We start from the raw sequence: 20,356 nt of genomic DNA, 5'->3' as shown, positions 1-20,356 counted from the left end.
ATCGTTATGTTGATCATATCTACTATATGATTCACGCTCGACCTTTCGGTCTCCGTGTTGCGAGGCCATATCTGCATATGCTAGGCTCGTCAAGTTTAACCTGAGTATTCTGCGTGTGCAAAAACTGGCTTGCACCCGTTGTAGATGGACGTAGAGCTTATCACACCCGATCATCACGTGGTGTCTGGGCACGACGAACTTTGGCAACGGTGCATACTCAGGGAGAACACTTCTTGATAATTTAGTGAGAGATCATCTTATAATGCTACCGTCAATCAAAGCAAGATAAGATGCATAAAAGATAAACATCACATGCAATCAATATAAGTGATATAATATGGCCATCATCATCTTGTGCTTGTGATCTCCATCTTCGAAGCACCGTCGTGATCACCATCGTCACCGGCGCGACACCTTGATCTCCATCGTAGCATCATTGTCGTCTCGCCAATCTTATGCTTCCACGACTATCACTACCGCTTAGTAATAAAGTAAAGCATTACATCGCGATTGCATTGCATACAATAAAACGACAACCATAAGGCTCCTGCCAGTTGCCGATAACTCGGTTACAAAACATGATCATCTCATACAATAAAATTCAGCATCATGTCTTCACCATATCACATCACAACATGCCCTGCACAAACAAGTTAGACGTCCTCTACTTTGTTGTTGCAAGTTTTACGTGGCTGCTACGGGCTTAAGCAAGAACCAATCTCACCTACGCATCAAAACCACAACGATAGTTTGTCAAATAGACTCCGTTTTAACCTTCGCAAGGACCGGGCGTAGCCACACTTGGTTCAACTAAAGTTGGAGAGACAGTCGCCCGCAAGCCACCTGTGTGCAAAGCACGTCGGGGGAACCGGTCTCGCGTAAGCGTACGCGTAATGTTGGTCCGGGTCGTCTCGTCCAACAATACCGCCGAACCAAAGTATGACATGCTGGTAGGCAGTATGACTTATATCGCCCACAACTCACTTGTGTTCTACTCGTGCATATAACATCAACATAAATAACCTGGCTCTGATACCACTGTTGGGTTTCGTAGTAATTTCAAAAAAATTCCTACGCACACGCAAGATCATGGTGATGCATAGCAACGAGAGGGGAGAGTATTGTCTACGTACCCACGCAGACCGACTACGGAAGCGTTGACACAACATAGAGGAAGTAGTCGTACGTCTTCACGATCCAACCGATCAAGCACCGAAACTACGGCACCTCCGAGTTCGAGCACACGTTCAGCTCGATGACGATCCCCGGACTCCGATCCAGCAAAGTGTCGGGGAAGAGTTCCGTCAGCACGACGGCGTGGTGACGATCTTGATGCACTACAGCAGCAGGGCTTCGCCTAAACTCCGCTACAGTATTATCGAGGAATATGGTGGCTGGGGGCACCGCACACGGCTAAGGAATAGATCATGTGGATCAACTTGTGTGTTTCTGGGGTGCCTCTGCCTCAGTATATAAAGGACTAGAGGGGGGAGGCTGGCCGGACATAGGAGGCGCGCCAGGAGAGTCCTACTCCCTCTGGGAGTAGGATTCCCCCCCCCCCCCAATCCTAGTTGGAATAGGACTCCTTGAGGGGGGAAAGAGAGAGAGGGGGGCCGGCCACCTCTCCTAGTCCTAATAGGACTAGGGGAAGGGGGAGGCACGCGGCCACCTTGGGCTGCCCCTTTCTCCTTTCCACTAAGGCCCATCAAGGCCCATATGGTTCCCGGGGGGTTCCGGTAACCTCCCAGTACTCCGGTAAAATCCCGATTTCACCCGGAACATCCGATATCCAAACATAGGCTTCCAATATATCAATCTTTACGTCTCGACCATTTCGAGACTCCTCGTCATGTCCGTGATCACATCCCGGACTCTGAACAACCTTCGATACATCAAAATGCATAAACTCATAATATAACTGTCATCGTAACCTTAAGCGTGCGGACCCTATGGGTTCGAGAACAATGTAGACATGACCGAGACACGTCTCCGGTCAATAACCAATAGCGGGACCTGGATGCCCATATTGGCTCCTACATATTCTACGAAGATCTTTATCGGTCAGACCGCATAACAACATACGTTGTTCCCTTTGTCATCGGTATGTTACTTGCCCGAGATTCGATCGTCGGTATCCAATACCTAGTTCAATCTCGTTACCGGCAAGTCTCTTTACTCGTTCTGTAATACATCATCTCGCAACTAACTCATTAGTTGCAATGCTTGCAAGGCTTATGTGATGTGCATTACCGAGAGGGCCCAGAGATACCTCTCCGACAATCGGAGTGACAAAACCTAATCTCGAAATACGCCAACCCAACATGTACCTTTGGAGACACCTGTAGTACTCCTTTATAATCACCCAGTTACGTTGTGACGTTTGGTAGTACCCAAAGTGTTCCTCCGGTAAACGGGAGTTGCATAATCTCATAGTTATAGGAACATGTATAAGTCATGAAGAAAGCAATAGCAACATACTAAATGATCGGGTGCTAAGCTAATGGAATGGGTCATGTCAATCAGATCATTCTCTTAATGATGTGATCCCGTTAATCAAATAACAACTCATTGTTCATGGTTAGGAAACATAACCATCTTTGATTAACGAGCTAGTCAAGTAGAGGCATACTAGTGACACTTTGTTTGTCTATGTATTCACACATGTATTATGTTTCCGGTTAATACAATTCTAGCATGAATAATAAACATTTACCATGATTATAAGGAAATAAATAATAACTTTATTATTGCCTCTAGGGCATATTTCCTTCACTCAGAACACTGAGACCGAAAGGTCGAGCGTGAATCATATAGTAGATATGATCAACATAGTGATGTTCACCGTTGAAAACTACTCCATCTCATGTGATGATCAGACATGGTTTAGTTGATATGGATCACGTGATCACTTATATGATTAGAGAGATGTTTATCTAAGTGGGAGTTCTTAAGTAATTTGATTAATTGAACTTTAATTTATCATGAACTTAGTACCTGATAGTATTTTGCATGTCTATGTTGTTGTAGATAGATGGCCCGTGTTGTTGTTCCGTTGAATTTTAATGCGTTCCTAGAGAAAGCTAAGTTGAAAGATGATGGTAGCAACTACACGAACTGGGTCGGTAACTTGAGGATTATCCTCATTGCTGCACAGAAGAATTACGTCCTGGAAGCACCGCTAGGTGACAAACCCACTGCAGGAGCAACGCCAGATGTTATGAACACCTGGCAGCGCAAAGCTGATGACTACTCGATAGTTCAGTCTGGCATGCTTTACGACTTAGAACCGGGACTTCAACGACGTTTTGAATGTCATGGAGCATATGAGATGTTCTAGGTGTTGAAGTTAATATTTCAAGCAAATGCCCTGATTGAGAGTTATGAAGTCTCCAATAAGTTCTACAACTGCAAAATGGAGGAGAATAGTTCTGTCAGTGAACATATACTCAGAATGTTTGGGTATCACAACCACTTGACTCAGCTGGGAGTTAATCTTCCTGATGATAGTGTCATTGAGAGAGTTCTTCAATCACTGCCACCAAGCTACAAGAGCTTCATGATGAACTATAATATGCAAGGGATGGATAAGACGATTCCTGAGCTCTTCGCAATGCTAAAGGCTGCGGAGGTAGAAATCAAGAAGTAGCATCAAGTGTTGATGGTCAACAAGACCACCAGTTTCAAGAAAAAGGGTAAAGGGAAGAAGGGGAGCTTCAAGAAGAACAGCAAGCCAAATGCTGCTCAAGTGAAAAAACCCAAGTCTGGACCTAAGCCTGAGACTGAGTGCTTCTACTGCAAAGGAACTGGTCACTTGAAGCGGAACTGCCCCAAGTATTTAGCGGAGAAGAAGGATGGCAAAGTGAAAGGTATATTAGATATACATGTTATTGATGTGTACCTTACTAATGCTCGCAGTAGTGCCTGGGTATTTGATACTGGTTCAGTTGCTAACATTTGCAACTCGAAACAGGGGCTATGGATTAAGCGAAGATTGGCTAAGGACGAGGTGACGATGCGCGTGGGAAATGGTTCCAAAGTCGATGTGATCGCCGTCGGCACGCTACCTCTACATCTACCTTTGGGATTAGTTTTAGACCTAAATAATTGTTATTTGGTGCCAGCGTTGAGCATGAACATTATATCTGGATCTTGTTTGACGCGAGATGGTTATTCATTTAAATCAGAGAATAATGGTTGTTCTATTTATATGAGTAATATCTTTTATGGTCATGCACCCTTGATGAGTGGTCTATTTTTACTAAATCTTGATAGTAGTGATACACATGTTCATAGCATTGAAGCCAAAAGATGCAGAGTTGATAATGATAGTGCAACTTATTTGTGGCACTGCCGTTTAGGTCATATTGGTGTAAAGCGCATGAAGAAACTCCATTTTGATGGACTTCTGGAATCACTTGATTATGAATCACTTGGTACTTGCGAACCATGCCTCATGGGCAAGATGACTAAAACTCCGTTCTCCGGAATAATGGAGCGAGCAACAGAGTTGTTGGAAATCATACATACTGATGTATGTGGTCCAATGAAGATTGAAGCTCGCGACGGATATCGTTATTTTCTCACCTTCACAGATGATTTGAGCAGATATGGGTATATCTACTTAATGAAACATAAGTCTGAAACATTTGAAAAGTTTAAAGAATTTCAGAGTGAAGTGGGAAATCATCGTAACAAGAAAATCAAGTTTCTACGATCTGATCGTGGAGGTGGATATTCGAGTTATGAGTTTGGACTTCATTTGAAACAATGCAGAATAGTTTCGCAACTCACGCCACCTCAAAAACCACAACGTAATGGTGTGTCCGAACGTCGTAACCACACTTTATTAGATATGGTGCGATCTATGATGTCTCTCACTGATTTACCGCTATCGTTTTGGGGTTATGCTTTAGAGACGACTGCATTCACATTTTAAATAGGGCACCATCTAAATCCGTTGAGACGACTCCTTATGAACTGTGGTTTGGCAAGAAACCCAAGTTGTCGTTTCTTAAAGTTTGGAACTGCGATGCTTATGTTAAAAAGCTTCAACCTGATAAGCTCGAACCCAAATCAGAGAAATGTGTCTTCATAGGATACCCAAAGGAGACTATTGGGTACACCTTCTATCACAGATCCGAAGGCAAGATATTCGTTGCTAAGAATGGATCCTTTCTAGAGAAGGAGTTTCTCTCGAAAGAAGTGAGTGGGAGGAAAGTAGAACTTGACAAGGTAATTGTACCTTCTCCCTTATTGGAAAGTAGTTCATCACTGAAATCAGTTCCAGTGATTCCTACACCAGTAAGTGAGGAAGCTAATGATGATGATCATGAAACTTCTGATCAAGTTACTACCGAACCTCGTAGGTCAACCAAAGTAAGATCCGCACCAGAGTGGTACAGTAATCCTGTTCTGGAAGTCATGTTACTTGACCATGATGAACCTACGAACTATGAGGAAGTGATGATGAGCCCAGATTTCGCAAAATGGCTTGAGGCCATGAAATCTGAGATGGGATCCATGTATGAGAACAAAGTATGGACCTTGGTTGACTTGCCCGATGATAGGCAGGCCATAGAGAATAAATGGATCTTCAAGAAGAAGACTGACGTTGACAGTAATATTACTGTCTACAAAGCTTGACTTGTTGCAAAAGGTTTTAGACAAGTTCAAGGAGTTGACTACGATGAGACCTTCTCACCTGTAGCGATGCTTAAGTCCGTCCAAGTCATGTTAGCAATTGCCGCATTTTATGATTATGAAATTTGGCAAATGGATGTCAAAACTGCATTCCTTAATGGATATCTTAAAGAAGAGTTGTATATGATGCAACCAGAAGGTTTTGTCGATCCAAAAGGTGCTAACAAAGTGTGCAAGCTCCAGCAATCCATTTATGGATTGGTGCAAGCCTCTCGGAGTTGGAATATACGCTTTGATAATGTGATGAAAGCATATGGTTTTATATAGACTTTTGGAGAAGCCTGTATTTACAAGAAAGTGAGTGGGAGCTCCGTAGCATTTCTGATATTATATGTAGATGACATATTGTTGATCGGAAATGATACTAAGTTTCTGAATAGCATAAAAGGATACTTGAATAAGAATTTTTCAATGAAAGACCTCGGTGAAGCTGCTTATATATTGGGCATCAAGATCTATAGAGATAGATCAAGCCGCTTAATTGGACTTTCACAAAGCACAACCTTGATAAAGTTTTGAAGAAGTTCAAAATGGACCAGGCAAAGAAAGGGTTCTTGCCTGTATTACAAGGTGTGAAATTGAGTCCGACTCAATGCCCAACCACTGCAGAAGATAGAGAGAAAATGAAAGGTGTTCCCTATGCTTCAACTCTAGGCTCTATTATGTATGCAATGCTGTGTACCAGACCTGGTGTGTGCCTTGCTATTAGTTTAGCAGGGAAGTACCAAAGTAATCCAGGAGTGGATCACTAGACAGCGGTCAAGAATATCCTGAAATACCTGAAAAGGACTAAGGATATGTTTCTCGTATATGGAGGTGACAAAGAGCTCATCGTAAATGGTTACGTCGACGACACTGATCCGGATGACTCTAAGTCACAATCCGGATACGTGTTTTTATTAAATGGTGGAGCTGTCAGTTGTGCAGTTCCAAGCAGAGCGTCGTGGCGGGATCTACGTGTGAAGCGGAATACATAGCTGCTTCAGAAGCAGCAAATGAAGGAATCTGGATGAAGGAGTTCATATCCGATCCAGGTGTCATACCTAGTGCACCGGGTCCAATGAAAATCTTTTGTGACAATACTGGTGCAATTGCCTTGGCAAAGGAATCCAGATTTCACAAGAGAACCAAACACATCAAGAGACGTTTCAATTCCATCCGCGATCAAGTCAAGGAGGGATACATAGAGCTTTGCAAGATACATACAGATCTGAATGTTGCAGATCCGTTGACTAAGCCTCTCTCACGAGCAAAACATGATCAGCACCAAGACTCCATGGGTGTTAGAATCATTACAATGTAATCTAGATTATTGACTCTAGTGCAAGTGGGAGACTGAAGGAAATATGCCCTAGAGGCAATAATAAAGTTGTTATTTATATTTCCTTATATCATGATAAATGTTTATTATTCATGCTAGAATTGTATTAACCGAAAACTTAGTACATGTGTGAATACATAGACAAACAGAGTGTCACTAGTTTTCCTCTACTTGACTAGCTCATTGAATCAATGATGGTTATGTTTCCTAACCATAGACATGAGTTGTCATTTGATTAACGGGATCACATCATTAGAGAATGATGTGATTGACTTGACCCATCCGTTAGCTTAGCACGATGATCGTTTAGTTTGTTGCTATTGCTTTCTCCATAACTTATACATGTTCCTATGACTATGAGATCATGCAACTCCCGAATACCGGAGGAACACTTTGTGTGCTACCAAATGTCACAACGTAACTGGGTGATTATAAAGGTGCTCTACAGGTGTCTGCGATGGTGTTTGTTGAGTTGGCATAGATCGAGATTAGGATTTGTCACTTCGATTGCCCGAGAGGTATATCTGGGCCCTCTCGGTAATGCACATCACTATAAGCCTTGCAAGCAATGTAGCTAATGAGTTAGTTACGGGATGTAGCATTACAGAACGAGTAAAGAGACTTGCCGGTAACGAGATTGAACTAGGTATTGAGATACCGACGATCAAATCTCGGGCAAGTAACATACCGATGACAAAGGGAACAGCGTATATCGTTATGCGGTTTGACCGGTAAAGATCTTCGTAGAATATGTAGGAACCAATATGAGCATCCAGGTTCCGCTATTGGTTATTGACCGGACACGTGTCTCGGTCATGTCTACATAGTTCTCGAACCCGTAGGGTCCGCACGCTTAACGTTCGGTGACGATCGTATTATGAGTTTATGTGTTTTGATGTACCGAAGGTAGTTCGAAGCCCCTGATATGATCACGGACATGACGAGGAGTCTCGAAATGGTCAAGACATAAAGATCTATATATTGGACGACTATATTTGGACATCAGAATGGTTCCAGGTGAGATCGGGCATTTACCGATGTACCAGGAGGTTACCGGAACCCCCCGGGAGATATATGGCCTCATTGGGCCATAGTGGGAGAGAGGAGAAGGGAGCAAAGGAGGGGGCGCCCCCCCCAATCCCAATACAAATTGGGAGGGGGCCGCCCCCCCTTTCCTTCCTCCTTCCTCCCCCTTCCTTCTCTCCTAATCCAACTAGGGAAGGGGGGATCCTACTCTCGGTGGGAGTAGGACTCCCCTTGGGGCGCGCCTAGGAGGCCGGCCCCCTCCCCCCTCCACTCCTTTATATACTGGGGAGGGGGGCACCCCATAAACACACAAGTTGATCATTGATTTTTTAGCCGTGTGCAGTGCCCCCTCCACCATAATCCACCTCGGTCATATCGTAGCGGTGCTTAGGCGAAGCCCTGTTCCGGTAGCATCATCATCACCATCATGACGCCGTCGTGCTAACGAAGCTCTTCCCCGACACTCTACTGGATCGTGAGTTCGTGGGACGTCACCGAGCCGAACGTGTGCAGATCACGGAGGTGACGTACCTTCGGTGCTAGGATCGGTCGATCATGAAGACGTACGACTACATCAACCGCATTGTCATAACACTTCCGCTTACGATCTACGAGGGTACGTACACAACACTCTTCCCTCTCGTTGCTATGCATCACCATGATCTTGCGTGTGTGTAGGATTTTTTTTGAAATTACTGCGTTCCCCAACACTTATGACTAACTCCTTAGTTATTTGCTTGCAAGCTTAATTATGATGTGTATTACCGAGAGGGCCCAGAGATACCTCTCCGATACTCGGAGTGACAAATCCTAATCTCGATCTATGCCAACTCAACAAAAACCTTTGGAGATACCTGTAAAGCATCTTTATGATCACCCAGTTATGTTGTGACGTTTGATAGCACACAAGGTATTCCTCCGGTATCCGGGAGTTGCATAATCTCATAGTCGAAGGAATATGTATTTGATATTTAGAAAGCAATAGCAATAAACTGAATGAGCAATATGTTAAGCTAACATATGGGTCTTGTCCATCACATCATTCTCCTAATGATGTGATCCCGTTATCAAATGACAACACATGTCTATGGTTAGGAAACCTTAACCATCTTTGATCAACGAGCTAGTCAAGTAGAGGCTTACTAGGGACACAAGATTTGTTTATGTATTCACACATGTATTTAAGTTTCCCATCAATACAATTCTAACATGAATAATAAACCTTTATCATGAATAAGAAAATATAAAATATCAACTTTATTATTGCCTCTAGGGCATATTTTCCTTCACCATGCCCCACCCCAACCCATGCACAAAAGACAGTAGACCAAAAGCCAACAAATGATAAAGCCCACAATCGAGTACATAGGGGAGATGGTCCAAAACTTACCAACAGTCGCACACACACACACACACATTACCTTCTTTCCCCTGTTGTTGTGATCAACACAATTTTATTGTTGCATCTAAAACACACGCAGATTGTGCCATCATGTAATCTCTCTCCTTGGTGTTTGATTGAGTGTCCGCCTACTGCCGCTACAGAAAAAATGCTTCACCTTCAAATCAAAGATCATAGAAAGGGTGATCGAGATCCACCACAGCTGCATAGGTGCATGATTTTTTCCTTGCCTTCCCGGGAACCCCAGTCGGTCAATGTCATCGGCCATCATAAAGGGGTTATCATGGGATGCATCACCGCCATGAGAGACCATGGGGCTGACGCCGCATGACGCCCTGTCTATGGCATGTCCGCTCTCATGGTTAACCTATATTCAATCCTCTAATTTTTGTTATCTAATATGGATGAATTGATTGACATGAAAATTAAACTTGAAATCAACTATTACAATAGGTAAAAAAATCCAATCCTAACTTGGGAAAATAATCTTGTCTTGTTAAAGATGTACAATTTGAGTTCAGGCTTACGATTTTTTGCATGCTTTGATATTTTTTATGGCCCGACCTGTGTTTATCCATCTGTAAGACCTCAAGTGTGGATCTCGCCCCCTGCCCCACACACACATACTAAATTGTTGGCCCTATTCCTGGTCTCACTCTTACTATCTGACAACATGGCTAGAGCTCTGATAGTCGATGCATCATGATGACTTTTTATGTGGCCAAAGCACATTGTCTCAGCTCCAGGCCTCCAGCAAACCAACGAACACTTAGGGACTATTGGGTAGAATGCCAACACACGCTGGTGGTGGTGGTGGTGAGGCAAAAGGTGAATGATGTTTGAATTATATTGTTGTTTTATTTGTTGCCCATTGGTACTATTGTTCCTTAATTATGATGCATATTTTGATTGCTTATCGAGTTTATTGGTTTAGTAATTAGTTGGACACGATATTCTTATATTCAGACTCGACACTTTTAAGAAACATGTATCATGACTTGATGTGTCTAGGCCTCTACCTAGGGGTAAGTAAAACTTGAAATCATCCACTTGCGCCTTGGCCTTCATGGACGACCAAGGGAGCAATGCCCCCTGGAGTTGGAGAAGACACAATGTGATCGTGGAACAAACTCAAAGCGACATTGTACAGTGAAACATAAGGTGAAGGCAAGGGTTGTGCGGAGAACATGAATACCTAGTGCATAATTTACATAGAAGGAGATGCAAATGAGAAGGGAGTGAGCAATAGAGATGCTAGATGGTCTCTGAAGATTATAGCGTGAATTACACTGCAACCATGCACCCAACACTCTTCACGTGCTTTACACATGCATTTGTAAAAGAATGTAACAACCTTTTTTATATTTAACTTAGCAAAATCCAGTTTTATTGTTGTGTCATAGCAATGCATGAATTTCCAATTAATTTCACAGTATTATAAGTATTATAGTCTTGGAAAAAACTATGTGGGTTGTGTGAAATAGTAATACCACAACTTATAGGAAATGGTTTTGTACTACATTTTGTATAGAAGATCTCATCAATCCCAACTTTTAAAAACACTAATGTTTAGTCTAAGATGTACAACTGTGTGTGGAAAGTAAATGATAATATTATGGAATGACATATGCGGTCATATATACCTGTCTTTCAATTCCCGTAAATTAGTTTTAGTTTGTGCAAATAATAAGAGGTCGTGATATTTTTTCAAAAAATATGATAGTCCAATATAATTCGTAAAGAAGCCATGTGGACTACACCTTTCCTACATGGTGATAATGTAGTAGGAAGGATGCTACACCAATACCATTAACCCCATGTGTTTTGATCGATATAATGTATGATTTAAACTTTATAAGTAATAAATCCGAAAATACACACATCAACGTGTCATACGATTGGAGGTCACACCATTTAAAAATATCTTGAAAAAAATACATTTTTCTGATTAACCCATGTAATAACAAATATCCCTCTAAGAGATGAAAATCACAAGGTACTTGGACCCACGGGACAAAAATAGTGTCAAGCAAGGCAGAGAAGGAAGAACGGGCCGCCGAGGTCAGAAATGGGCCGTGGCGGATCCGCAACCGAGTTGTTTTAGGGTTTGCACGGGGGTTCCGATGACGCCACACGAGGGCAATCCACCATCCATTTGGTGAGAGTCCAGCATTGGACGACCGGAGACAATCATGAAGGGCGACATGGATATGCTCTCGCGCAAGTTTTCGCTTCAACAATTTTAAAGTCCAGAAAAGAAGCCAACACTCGAGCAGCAGCGCAAGCAACAGAGGGACGGGGAAATCACTTTTTTCCGGAAACCAGATCCAAAAGCCTCAGAATCGAATATACAAGATCGACGTTTAGGATCAAGGCCCTAACAACCTCCTTGTTTAACAACGATCCAATTAAGAAAGAAATAAAGGTGGGAAAAAGGGTTCGCTAAAGTACAATTTTATGATTTTATCCCATCTCCATCCGCCCCTCTCATCAGCGTCCCTCGTCACCCCCCATCGCCTCGCCTCCAAACCCGCCTCCCCCGTCTCCTCCCAGAAACACACAGTTCCCATCCCCGTTCCCAAGTCCCAACCCAACCCGCGCCCCCCTGCCTGCACGCACGCGGCCTCCGGCGACCACGCGCCTCCCTCCCCCGCAAAACCCTAGCCGCCCCTCCCCCTCCCCCTCCCGCCCCTCCGCCGGCGCCGCCGGCTCGCCCCGGATCGCGCGGTGCCCCGCCGCCGCCGCCGCCGCCGCCAGCCCGAAACCCTAGCTCACTCCCTCCCTCGCGCGCTCGGATCCGCCATGGCCGAGAGGAAGCTGGATCGATTCGCGGCGCTCGGGAAAGGTGAGCCCTGCCCGATCCGCCGCCCTCCCTGGCCTGCGGGCGGGGAGATCCGATCTGCCTCGCCCGCCCGTCGGTTGGCCTGGTTAGCGTATGGGTAGATCTGTGTGGCCTGCTGGTGCGCGCCCCCGATTTGATGTGTGCTTGTTTCGCAGATGTCCTCTCGCTCGGGATCGAGGAGGATAGGTCCACCGCCGCCGCCATGGGTTTCGTCGACGATCCCAAAGGTCCGTACCCTTGTTTCTCCCGGAACCACATCACTGCTGCTTCGGTTCTGTCTTGTTCGTTTGTTTTGTTTTGGTATTAGCTGTTGAGGGATTACCATGGCACGTAGGCTGTCTTTTGCTCTACTGTATGTAGGATTTGGTTCATGGGAAATGGAATGGTTGCTGATAGTGTGTTTGCGTGTGTGCACGTGTGGACCTGTGTGTTCGTGCGCGCGACTGTGTGCTTGCTTGTTTGCCTTTTGGGTGGCAGTCTGAGTGCGTGTGCGAGCTGTTATTGAGTACGTGTTTGATACATAGCTTGGTTTTACTGAGTCGTTGACCCTGAAAATCTATTGCTCTTGCAGATCAGCAGCACCTGGAGAACAGCATTCCTCTGTCCCCTCAGTGGCTTTATGCCAAACCAAGCGATGCCAAGGTTTGTCACTGATGTCCTATTTCTGTATCCATTCAGACTGTGTGCGTGTAAGGAGTTTTAAGTCAGCAGCACGTGTAAGGAGTTTTAAGTCAGTGTTATTTACCTAGGGTGTTTACTGGGTGCTGGTACAAGCTGCTACAAGCATGTATTAACTGTGCAGAACACCTCTTTGCAGATTTCAGCGCCTCATGGGTCCTTGCTTGAACCTTCTGAGAAAGATGTGAGGATGCTTGAAGGTTCTGGGGCCAAGAAAGAGCGCCGTCGGAATGCATTTGATGCTGGCTGGCTTGATGAGGAGAGGGAGACGAGCTTACTTGGGAGGAGGGATCACAAGAAGGAAGTGGACCGGGAGGTGGAGAACCGTAAAAACGATCGCCGATCTGACAATGTTTCTGCAAGGGACAACAATGATTCGCGGGCAGCTCCAACATCTGGAAGGTGGGATGATGGCTCCACCCGAAACTCAGGGAATGAAGGTAGGCGTGATGGAAAATGGTCATTAAGATGGGGACCTGACGACAAGGAGAAGGACTCCAAACCAGAAAAGAAGATGGATGCAGAAAAGGATGAACCTCATGGTGAGAAACAGACACTTCCTGTAAGGCTGCTGCCTGAGTCAGACTCCCGTGATAAATGGAGACCTCGTCACCGGCAGGAGACTCAGAACAGTGGTACAGCGACATACCGTGCTGCTCCAGGATTTGGATTGGAGAAAGGACGTGTGAAGGAATCGAATGTTGGTTTTGCCCCTGGAAGAGGCAGGGCAAACCCCAACTCAGTTCCATCCTTCAGCCGTCCATCATCTGCTGGGCCAATTGGTGCTCCACCTGTGTATGGGAGGCGTGCGGCAACTGCTGGTGCTTTTCGCTACCCAAGGGGTAAACTTCTTGACATATACAGGCAACAAAAGGTTGTGCAGTCATTTGAAGATGGCCGACGGATGCTGGAAGAAGTTCCTCCGATAACACTCTCTACTTCTGTTAAGCCACTAGCCTTTGTCACCCCTGATAACAATGAAGAGGTAACACTTTAGCAATGTCCTTCATGGTTTCTTTTAAAGTGGCTGTTCACCTGTTAACTTTTATCACTACTACCCAGTTTATTTATCCGTTTGGGTGCTATACAGGTTGTTTTGGAAGATATTAGGAAAGGCAGGGTCACCAGCAGTGAAGCGACGAATACAACTGCACTCCAAAAGGAGAGAAACAAAGATCTTGAAGGTATGCACATCATGGAATGCATATATTACCGTCTGTCATGATTCTTCTGTTCCTTTGTGTAAATCTGATATAACAATTGTTATTCCAATCCAGCTTTTGGTATTGATGCCAACAAGGATAAAAGCGCTGAAGCATTTAGCGGGTTAAGTCATGAAGGATCTGCTGCCTTAATATCAGAGAAGGATGCTTTTTACAATGAAGGGATGTTCGCAGGTGGTATTACAGGCCCACCAAAGAAGCCTACCGAGGAAAATGCTCCCAGTCATCCACATGGACTTTCTGGCATCAGGGAAGAGACAAAGTTTAATGAGGTCAAGCCAAGTGCTGATATCGATCCTAGCACTAAGTTACCTGATGATTCAAATGCTCAGTTGAATGTAAATGTTGACTATCCTACTGGCCAGGCTAGTTACACTGAAACAAAAGCTGGTGGCCAGGATAGTTACCCAGAGGAGTTGACCCTATACTATCTGGATCCCCAAGGAGGTGTGCAGGGTCCATTTATGGGTACTGATATAGTCTCCTGGTATGAAGATGGATATTTTGGATTGGAGCTACCTGTGCGTCTAGCTCAGGCTCCAGATGATGCTCCTTTTCGCCCACTTTCCGACCTCATGCCGTACCTTGGACATAAGCCCCAATCTCTCCCACCTGTATCCCATGGTGGAAGTGCTGAATCTCCGGATTCTGTACATAACAATTTTGAAGATGCGCTTCCTACTTCTGGTTCTTTTGGGAAGAGTGATCAGACATCTAAGGCAGACTCTGGAAATTATGCAGCCAATCCTACAAGAGGTGACCAGGAAGCTCTGGTACAATCCCGTACTGGTTGGTTCCCCTCAGTTGAAGCACAAAAGACTGAAGCAAACCCAGATATTCGTCAGCAGCGCATTCCTGAAACTGTGAGTCAGGATGCTGAAGGTTAGTTTCCTTTCTTTTCAGTTATATAGTGTTTTTCTTCACATTCTCTTGCTCTATCCATGTCTGAAACTCTGAATGCTCACATTCTTTTCTGTACTTGCTACAGAAGTGTTGTACACCGGGAGGCCTACCAGTGGCATGGGTCAATCTCGACCAGATTTTGATAATGACCGTGCAGATTTCCAATTGACATCATTGGATTCCCGTTCTGGGGTGGGGGAAGCTAATTTGCCCAAGCAGGATGCCCCTAGAGAGAATGAACTCAGCCCTCTTGGTTTGCTTTGGTCTGAGCTGGAAGGGATGCATCCAAAGCAGCCTCTCTCATCAAATGTGCTTGGTGTAAATGAGCGGAGAAATCCCAAGCCGACAGCTCCCAAGGACATTCCACCTGCAAATATCAGGCATGGGCCACTTAGCCGGATGAATGAAGCCCCTGTTGTGCGTGATGAGTGGCCTGCTAACCTTGGACGGCTGGACAGCATCAATGATGCAAACATGTCAGGGCTAATTTCCCAGGTTGAACCTGAGCTAGGTCATCTGAATTATGAGGAGCAAATGCTACTTACACAGATTCGAAGGGAGCAACTGCAGCAGGAACAAATGATGGGTCGTAACAATCTGGAATTTCCTGGACAATTTGCAGGGCAGGTATTTGATTCATTGCATCAACACAGACAGTCCATCAATCCACCGGCTCCTGAGGTGGAGCACCTTTTGAGAGTCCAGTTTGAACTTGAACACCAGCAGCGACGCCAACAGCTTCAGCAGGAGCAGCACCGCCAGCAGCTTCAGCAAGAGCAGCACCAGAGGCAGCTTCAGCAGGAGCAACACCAAAGGCAGCTTCAGCAGCGCCAAGCCCAGCTGCTGCAACAGCAACAGCAGCAACAACAGCAGCTGATTCTTGAACAAATGTTGCAGCAGCAGTTGCAGAGTTCAAACTTCGGACAAGCTAACATGGTCGATCAAGTGTTACTCCGGGAACAGTTATTGAATGACTTGCATCATCAACCCCATCATTTTCAAAGGCAGCATGATGCAGCTATTGAACAACTCATTCAAGCAAAATTTGGGCATGGCCATCATAGGGAGCAACACAATGATATGCTAGATGTTCTCTCACGTTCAAACCAGAGGCAGGCGCTTCCTTTGGAGCAGCAAATTCTTTTAGGGCTGCACCATGATCAGCTCCAAACACAACAATTGGCCAATGCTATAAGACAACATGCGGGCAGGGAGGAAGAACGGCATTTAAGTGGGGGCTGGCCAATGGATGATCCTAGCCAATTTATCCGCACAGGAACTAGTCCAAATCAAAGCCATGCCTCCAGACTTGGTCAATTCGATCTTCTGCAGTCCCTTCAGAGGTCGTCATCTGTGGAGCATCATGACCATCTCGACCGAAGCCTATCTATGCATGAACGATTGCATAGGGGAGGTCAAGGTATTCACTCCCTTGAGCGGTCTGGCTCTTTGCCTGGTGGTGCTCCTTTACCAAATCCTGATGTTGTAAATGCCCTAGCACGTCATCATGGCCTCGGTCAGATGGAAACACATGGTGATCTATATTCTGCAGGCCAGATGCCTATGCATGCCTCAGGGGTTCATCCCCAGCAACACAGGCTGCAGGAGCAGCTGTCAGGTTCTCACATGGGAAGGCTGGAAAGGAACTGGTCAGATGCCAATGGGCAATTGCAAAATAGCCTGATGGAAGCTTCACGCATCAACCAGTTGCAAATTGAAGCAGAGAAGCAGAGGAGGAATGTGGAAATGAACCTTCCCATTGACAACCCACATGCATGGGCATCCCTTATGAACAATGAGAGGAACCCAGAAGCTGAATTGAGTGATATGATTCATCAAAAACTGGTTCTTCAAGCACAGCAATCTCGTGGTTTCCCTGATGTTCCGGCGCCGGCATCATTTGGACGTAAAGACCCTTCTTCACTCTTTGCACAGCCTGCTGCAGATAACCCTTTAAGATCATCTGTTGACAGGTTGTCTTTTGATGATCCACTTGCAGAAAGGTCACATTTCTCAAAAATGGGGCACTTGGGACAGGATGGACCAACTACTCTAGATATTTTACCGAACAATATTGAGATGAACCGGAAACTCGGCCTCAGATCAAGCTCTGCGACAATGCTTGATATGCAAAGGGGAGAATTCCCAGATGTGATGGGTGGCAGTGCATCAACTAATCAATTGGTTGGGAATGCCAATGATGTAGCCAGGAGGAAAAGGCAGGGTTCTAGTGCAAACTTGGCAGTGGAGGACACTGATTTTTCTGAAGCGGTCAGCAACTGGTACTTTTCTTAACTTTGCATCCGCACTCCTATTTTCATTATCATTTTGAAGCCACACAACGAACTTTCACTACCGATATATAGTTTCTACAAATATACAGTATCATTACTTTATTTTTGCATGCCCATCCAAGTTCTGATATCTAGGCTTTCCATGTCTTCTAGACAAAGATTTGTGATTCTTCAGTACTCTGTTAATATATATACATGCCATGTTCTTTATTTATGTTCACTTCTCCAGAGGCCATTAGGTATTTTACTTGTCCAAATTGTTATTGTCAGTTTACACATAGTGGTGGCATGTGAACACACAGTTGGTTCTCTAGTACAAGGCTCAATCAAGTTTTTTTCTTTTCAATATGCAGGGTTGATACTGGCATCCCAAAGGGAAGCTCCCATTCCCTGCTAAAGCGCACAGCAAACCCACACGCTGCTACCTCGCAGGCAGCGTCAACGGATCTGTCTTCAGCCATTAGGTCCAAGAAGGCAGGCCATGCTTCTTCTGCATCTTCTGATGGTACGCCATGTTCAACCTAACTGTGTGGTTTTCTTCTCATGCGGAAAGTATGTGTTTTTTTTCAGTGACACTCTTATATCCGCAGTCACATTAATGTTAAGTCCAATAATATCCATGCATAGCTAATTGAATTAACTGAAGACCACTTTGCTTTCGATGGATAGTAAAAAGGAAGGATATAGGCCAGTTTCAGCCACCTGAACCTTCATTTATAATATAGCTTCAAATGTTCCGCTTGCTGTTCTGACTTGAGGATTCTACAAAACGGTATAGGATTTATACCATTTTATGGTTTCTGACCTCTGATATTGTAATCTTGTTGTGCAGAGCATAAGATGGAATCTGGAGTCACCTCAGCAGCCCATGCCGTTGAAGCCACTGCTTCAGCCAACAAAGAGGCAGGGTCGTTCGGCATCCCACCTAGCAGCAATCAGGACGCCTCTGGTCCTTCGTTCAGTGAGATGCTCAAGAGCACAAAGAAGCCCCCCTTGCAGTATGACGCCTCTGAATCCGCCGACGGCGGCCCTGGCGGCAAGGGCACAAAGAAGAAAGCAAAGAAAGGAAAGCAGATCGACCCTTCGCTTCTCGGGTTCAAGGTCCACAGCAACCGCATCTTGATGGGCGAGATCCACCGCCCTGACGACTAACATGCTCGGGTCGTGCCATTTTGTGTACATGCTCACCTCTGTAGACTCTGCACATGTTTTTTGGTAACATTCCTTCCTGTGGAGGCCATGGCCCCCCTTTTGTTCTTTCCCATTAGCCTTAGGATACCCCAGATCAGCCAGAATGTCAAGTTGAAATTAGGAGGGAGGGCTTTTTTTGGTGTGTACCTGCGCCCTCGAGTTTATACAGGATACATGAATCTGTACAGGACACCGGAATCATGGGCATGTATGTCAGTGATCTCCTTGTGCAGTGCAAGGAAGTATCATCTTAATTCCTCAGGCCATTTCTTCCCCTTCCTGATTGAACATGCCTAGGTTCCTTATAATGACTTGTCGGTTACAATCTTTGAGATAGCAGCCCGGCATTATCCAGTCTAGATTGGCATGTGAGTCTCAGGACTGGTTTGTCGAGCTGTAGGACTGATTTGCAGGATGTCAAAACTTCAACACAGTAATTAGATTAGATTGCATATGTAAAACCGAGGTTTATGAAGGCAGACATGGAATCCTAAACAACTTAGTCAGATTAGGCTGTTGTTACTATTTCAGTAATGGCATTTGCCTTGTTTGTGCAAAAGGGGATTTGAGTTGATTGAAGAATCTTTGTTTTGTTATACTGTGAAACTAAAATGCAAGCTAAATTGTTTCGTTTCTCTTACGTGCCATTCCTTTGAATCAGAATGAATGACTGGTGTCATGGAAGAAAAATAATAATCTTATTATTCTATTTCTTCTACGTTCTTGTGAAAATCAAAGAGGCCCTGAAAAACCAGACAGTTTAGCAGCTCTCCACAGACCCCATCATGGCATCCATCGTTCTCCCCAGGTGATTTGGACGCATGTGCTCAGCAGGGAGTCGTGTCATGTATGCAGATGGAGCACATGCATGCAAGCCGGGACAGAATTGGTATCGCGCCGTTCCCACATGTCCTACATTGGAAACTAGCAACTCGCTCAGCTGAAACGCAGAAACGGCATAGTCTATCCTACCTACCCATCCCGTCTCAGGTGCAGGGATCTCAACGGTGAAGAGAGAGACCGGCAGCAGCAGCAGGGCCATGTTGCCGCGGCGAGAGAAATATGCGAGCCAGATTGGATCTATTCATCTGTCTGACCCGACCCAGCGGTGGTGCCGCCTGCCAGCCATGGGGGGGAGGACAGGACAGACATTCCACAAACACCCATCCCTTTGTCCAGCGGAGAAGATCAAAATGGAAGTCACCCGGCCGGGACGCGAAATCTGCACGGTGACGGGCTGCTCTAATTTTGCGGCGTGGGTGGCGTGGCTGATGCAAGGAGTCTGAGTGGTTCAGCGTAGTCTTTAAGGTGTGTGAGCCTTAAAATTAGCTTCCCCGTGTCACTTGTAGTGCACATAAAATCCAAATGTTGTTAGAATTTAGCATCATAGTAACCATAAACTATTGGAATTGCTGCTAGTTTCGGTTTCAACCCAATGTCTCGATACCAAGGCGAGTATGCCAAGTTTGTCATGTACAAGACATTCTGGAAAACTATCTCATATGCAACATGTGCTACGGGTTGTGTCATATGTGTAGTACAATCCAAATGATGCACAGAGAATGTGCTTGTCATATCCGTTGCATATGGTAAAGAGAAGTTATTTCTCTTTGTTGTCATCAGAAGTTTCCCTATGGAAACTATTTTAACGGATACCTCCATAGTCAAGTAGAGTACGAGTTAAACCCAGGAAGCAATAAAGCATCCCGACCTTACTCGAGTACTCACAGGGATAGTAAATATGACTCGAGTTGAGCCAACAAATACCTCATCGTG

The 20,356-nt window shown here is 45.1% G+C and overlaps 1 protein-coding gene across 2 annotated transcripts; it reads left to right on the top strand.

The window, feature by feature from the left end:
* The first annotated feature begins 11,987 nt into the window (after positions 1-11,987).
* LOC125545779 (uncharacterized) lies at positions 11,988-18,841 on the top strand. 2 transcript variants are annotated; one of them, XM_048709811.2, is made up of 10 exons: positions 11,988-12,294; positions 12,447-12,518; positions 12,863-12,933; positions 13,109-13,954; positions 14,060-14,153; positions 14,247-15,074; positions 15,181-17,001; positions 17,095-17,377; positions 17,743-17,894; positions 18,222-18,841. In XM_048709811.2, the coding sequence occupies exons 1-10, from the start codon at positions 12,252-12,254 to the stop codon at positions 18,539-18,541; spliced, it is 4,530 nt and encodes a 1,509-aa protein (XP_048565768.1). In that variant the 5' UTR covers positions 11,988-12,251; the 3' UTR covers positions 18,542-18,841. The 2 variants fall into 2 exon arrangements, with proteins under 2 accessions (XP_048565768.1, XP_048565767.1); XM_048709810.2 differs by having other exon boundaries at positions 15,181-17,377.
* Positions 18,842-20,356: the final 1,515 nt, after the last annotated feature.

Source organism: Triticum urartu, chromosome 3A, assembly GCF_056163025.1.
Source record: "Triticum urartu cultivar PI428250 chromosome 3A, HENAU_Tu73, whole genome shotgun sequence".
Classification (NCBI taxonomy): Eukaryota; Viridiplantae; Streptophyta; class Magnoliopsida; order Poales; family Poaceae; genus Triticum; species Triticum urartu.
Note: the sequence above shows the minus strand (reverse complement) of the source record. Positions and strands in the feature narration are given on the sequence as shown.

What these genes read in the sequence shown, in the direction of transcription:
- LOC125545779 (XM_048709810.2), top strand. Translation starts at nt 12,252, where the DNA reads ATGGCCGAGAGGAAGCTGGATCGATTCGCGGCGCTCGGGAAAG. An exon ending in TTTCGTCGACGATCCCAAAG is followed by an intron (nt 12,519 to 12,862) that starts GTCCGTACCCTT and finishes TTGCTCTTGCAG; the next exon opens with ATCAGCAGCACCTGGAGAAC. An exon ending in CCAAACCAAGCGATGCCAAG is followed by an intron (nt 12,934 to 13,108) that starts GTTTGTCACTGA and finishes ACCTCTTTGCAG; the next exon opens with ATTTCAGCGCCTCATGGGTC.